The 4852-nt window shown below is 35.5% G+C and overlaps 1 protein-coding gene across 1 annotated transcript; it reads right to left on the reverse strand.

Annotated features, from left to right (window-relative positions):
• Window positions 1–105: 105 nt before the first annotated feature.
• Window positions 106–3354, reverse strand: LOC108366274 (jerky protein homolog-like). The gene is made up of 5 exons (XM_017620612.1): window positions 3344–3354; window positions 1759–2237; window positions 1464–1694; window positions 1152–1415; window positions 106–1092 (listed from the first exon to the last, which is right to left on the reverse strand). Exons 2-5 carry the CDS (start codon window positions 2206–2208, stop codon window positions 1045–1047), a joined length of 993 nt encoding a protein of 330 aa, XP_017476101.1. The 5' UTR covers window positions 2209–2237; window positions 3344–3354; the 3' UTR covers window positions 106–1044.
• Between the last annotated feature and the right edge of the window lie 1498 nt (window positions 3355–4852).

Here is a 4852-nt window from a genome sequence, read left to right on the forward strand (position 1 = left end):
TAATCATAAATATATAAAGAAAAGTTTAAAACTAAATAAAATAGAAATTGTTATTGGCAATAAGTACATGTGCTTGTTTATTAATAATTCAAATATTATGTTCAAACAAATTTAAGTGAAAGGTATGCAATTTCAAGAAAAAAGCAATTGCTTAGTTTTTATGCATACGGCTTAACATTTCCGGTAGGAAGCAGAAGGTCAGTATGTATAAATAAAAAGCTTTATCAGGGGAACGTGTTATATTTTCAAATAACAAATAAATAAAAAATACATCATAATGAAATGTTGTCGTTTATTGCATGTGATCTGATGTCGGATTCAATTTATAGGTTCTCGTAGGTAGCTCGTTCTCGAAGTCATCAGTGGTGAAGTGTTTTACACAGATGACGCTGGTTCGGGCGTTGAAATCCGTTGGTCTCCGGCAGAACTGGATCCACTTTTCCACCAACTCAATGTCGGCCGGAAAAGTAAAAAAACTGCACCCAGATCGTTTGGCACTAACACTAGCACAATTAACCACTGCACACCTCATTTTTTTTCTTTAATTTACAGTGCACTCGAGAAAACTCGAACTAATGAAAACCAGCCCTGTCCGAGTTATCGAAATGTTCGAGTTTTCGAACGTTATGTATTTTTAATATATTTGTATGTATTCGTTTTAACAGTTTTCATACCCTGTCCATTTTTATGGCATAGTTAATCAAAGAGATTCTCTGGTTTCATGTTTTGTAGTTCATTGCCAGTTTATTTAATAAAAAATGTTAGCAAATATGAATGTTGCTTACAAATTATTAGAAAAAAAAGCAGTGATCTTGGTTTGATGTTTCTTGTTTTCTACCGCATTCAATACAGTCTTTTCGCGCAGTGATTGTAGCACATTAACTTTTCTCGTGCTAATTTTTTCAGCAGTTGCCCATGCTATAGCTTTGTTGAAAATTGTTACGGCTTCGGATGAACTTATGCGTTCTTGTTCATTTCCACCTGTAGCTTCAACTTCATCTTCGGAATCGCTTTCTTCTATAGCTTCAATATGATCCTCTTCAATCAAGTCGTCGTTTTCCAGTCTCTTATTTCTTCTTCTGTGAAAGTAGCCTAATAAATATTTATTATTGTTATCGTGTGTTTTTTATTTACATCAAAACCATAACTACCTCAGGATTTAAGTGTTCGAGAATTTCGGCAGCTTCTTTTTCCATACTTTTAGCTTCAGCTTCCATTTGGTTTTTCAAGACACTAAGTGGAATGTCATCGTCGTCATCGTCTTTCAGGCTTGCAAAGTTTAAAATATTTGTCCAGCATTTCGCCAACGTCTCCTGACTCAATTTATTCCAAGCTCTATCCAAAAATGTAACATCTCTCAAGCTAATTTTTTTTAATGATTGGATCAAGTCGCAATCATCGGAGAAAATAGTTAGCTGCCAAGAGAGAATTTCGGTAATGTAGCTTTGTTATTAACATTAAACGCAATATNCTGCAAAGAGAGAATTTCGGTAATGTAGCTTTGTTATTAACATTAAACGCAATATGTTTTGATCCATTGGTTGAATCAAAGGAGTTACATTCGGCGGCATAAACATCACCCGAATTAAACCATCTTCGGATCTTAACGTGTCCTCGTTTGGATGCGAAGGTGCATTGTCAAGCAAAAGTAACGCCTTTTCAGGTAGTCCTATATTTTTTAAATAAGTTTTGACCTATGTAATAAAAAAAATAGGTTTTTTAAATGGTGTATTAGTTTGTAGTCAAATGCGAACTTGCCTGTGGTACAAACGAAAAGTGAAACCAATTTTGGAACAGAGTTGATGTCATCCAGGCTGATTTTGAGCTTCGGTACTCCACTGGGCAGTTAAAATGCCTAAATGCACGCGGATTTTTGGCTTTTCCAATGACAAGTATTTTAACCTTGTGTTTCCCAGTAGCATTCGCACACGCCAGAAATGTGATGCGCTCTTTTTCAGATTTGTTTCCCGGTGCCTGCTTTTCCATTCTAGAAACGTATGATTTTCCCGGAAGGAGCTTCCAATATAACCCGGATTCATCTGCGTTGTAAATTTGTTCTGGGCATAGTTCAAGCTCCTGAATTTTAGCTTGTAACTGAGTTTTGAAAGGCTCCACTAACTCTGGTCGCGAGGATAGTTTTTCCCCTGAGATTGAAATCAATCGTATGCCATGCCGTTTTTTTNCATTTTTTTTAAATTTTGTAGCCATCCATCGCTGGCAAAGAATGTTGAGCCATTCTCGCTATATTTGGCATGTAACTCCTTAGCTTTCTCTTTCAAAATTAATCCATTTATAGGATAATTCTTGCTGCGTTGTATTAAAAACCACTAAGCTCAAAACGATTAGTTTTCGTCCCATTATATAACGCAAATAAATTTGATCTTAACCGCGCAAAATCCCGTGTATCACTGACAAATATCAATCAATTTAAAAGAAAAGTTCCGTAATTAGCAAGAAACCTAGCCAGTGCGGCGCCTTAGAATGAAACAAAAGACGCACATAACGACAATAATTTGAATATCGGCCGTTACAGCACATGCAAAACGACAGTTTCTCACATGTTTTTCCATGAAAAAAGAAAATAATTGTTCGAGTTTTAGAGTAGGTACATTTTGTTCGAGTTTTAAAGTAGTCAATGGAGAAAAAAAAAAGTTCAAGTTTCCGAATGTTCGAGTTATCGTGTGTTCGAGTTTTCGCGAGTACACTGTATAACTTTTTTATAAGTTTTCACAAAAAACAAAACAACGCTCAAAATTTTCCCAATTTGTAAATTTGTAAAGTTGAAATAACAAAATGTCACGAACCAGAAAATGTAAACAAAAGTATTGTGTGACGTCAGCGAATGGGTGGATGCTGTCAAATCGACGAAGAGAGGGTTAGCGGTCCGCGAATGGCGCGACCTTTAATTTCTGGATCGTGCATTTTTCTCGTATACACAATAAGCCATCGTTCGGACTTCGCTCCAATAGGAGTAGATTTGTTCCGTTTTGTCGAAAAAATTTGAAACCTAGTCCTCTACCTCGCTCAACTGAAAATTTGCTCCGTTTTGTTGCATCAACAAATTTACTCTTCAAATAGAAAGGAGGTGGGGTTTTTAATAGCAAACTAAAAGTTATATTTTACCTTTTTATCGACACGATTGTTACATTGGTGAGCTACAGCAACTTTGCAAATACACTTGAATTCGTGAATAGGCCCTCACAATCGCCCAATTTGAACCCGATCGAAAAATATTGCTCTGTCTAAAGTTCTGTAATTGCGTCGTTGCCCACCGATGTAACAATTGTCCCGGTAAAGAAGGAATGAAATAACTTTTTATTAATTTTAACCAAGGCATTTTAACTTTAATGATAATTGCTCGCTGGATTAAGGCGCCTTTACACGGGTCGATTTTCTAGTAGATTTTTGTCGTTCAACCAAAATCGACCCGTGTAAATGACATCTCAACCACTAGCTGGTCGATTTTCCAGTCTACAGATATCGACCCTTATAAGGCCGCTTTAGCTCCTTATTTGTACAAGGATACGAGGAGAAATGAATTGTTTTTTATAAAGATAAGAAATGCACATCTACTACGAATACTTGATATTTACTTCCATTTTTGTAGTCCGAACCCAGCAAAGAGCGCTCGGTGAAGGTCAGCTAGTGATCAAATTTGCCAACAGGGCTGCCAAACATACATAGCTATGAAGTGCCATATTGAGGATAAAAAAGTGCTAAAACGTGCCAAATAGAAAATTAAAAGTGCCAAAAAAGGTGTCATTCTCTTTAGTTCTTCCCATTAGCATTAAAATTAGACAAATTAAAACAAAAGCCCAATGTCAAAGTAAGATAAACCAGTTGTATACACTATAGAAATTAGAAAATTTTAGTTGAGAAAAAGAAGTACACGCAAAGGATTTCACAAAAATGTATTTAAATTTGGCTTTTTTTCAAAAGTGCCATTTTGGCACTTTGTGCAAAATTGAAAAATTCAGTGCCATTTCAAGTAAAATAGTGCCAAAAATGGCACGGTTTGAGCCAAGTTGGCAGCCCTGATCGCCAAGTTTTTTATTTAAAAAAGCCCCAAAATACTGAAAATAGCGCAATTTTCCCCACCAAAAAAAAATACCAATTTTGTGTTGCTGTGTTTAATGGTATTTTCGCATATAAAGCTGTATGTTCAAATATTTTAAGTAATCACACAATGAAACTTGTAAATATTTCCAACTATGCGCAGTTAATCAATTTAATAAATTTAATTTGCAAAATGTTTTTTTATTCGTAAAACAATTTCCAAAACTTGGTTTTTCTAGACGCTTAATTTTCATGCAATTGCTTACTTTTGTACAAATGCGCACACCCAGCTAATTAGCAGAATATTCTATGGATTCCGTGATAGAGACTGTGTGAAAATATTGCGTTTGGATTATCTTGGAGCATATTATCCAGAGGAGAAGCTCGGCCAAACACTAACATATGTGTAAGTCAAATACAATGTCAGCATAGAATCACGTTTTTATTATAAAATTGCCTTGAAAAGGGCACCAAAGAACAAAACAAGCTCTAAACTAAACAATTTTCGCCTTTTAATTCCCTAAACGCACTTAATTGCTTGCGGAAGGCACAAAGTTGGCAAATTTGCTCATATACAAGCATCACGATCCAGAAAATAAAGGTCGCGCCATTCGCGGACCGCTAACCCTCTCTTCGTCGATTTGACAGCATCCACCCATTCGCTGACGTCACACAATACTTTTGTTTACATTTTCTGGTTCGTGACATTTTAGGTTATTTCAACTTCACAAATTTACAAATTGGAAAGATTTTGAGCGTTGTTTTGTTTTTTGTGAAAACTTATAAAAAAGTTATA

This window comes from Rhagoletis zephyria, unplaced genomic scaffold (genome assembly GCF_001687245.7).
Source record: "Rhagoletis zephyria isolate East Lansing unplaced genomic scaffold, Rhagoletis_zephyria_1.1 Rzeph_scaffold_02209, whole genome shotgun sequence".
Taxonomy (NCBI): Eukaryota; Metazoa; Arthropoda; class Insecta; order Diptera; family Tephritidae; genus Rhagoletis; species Rhagoletis zephyria.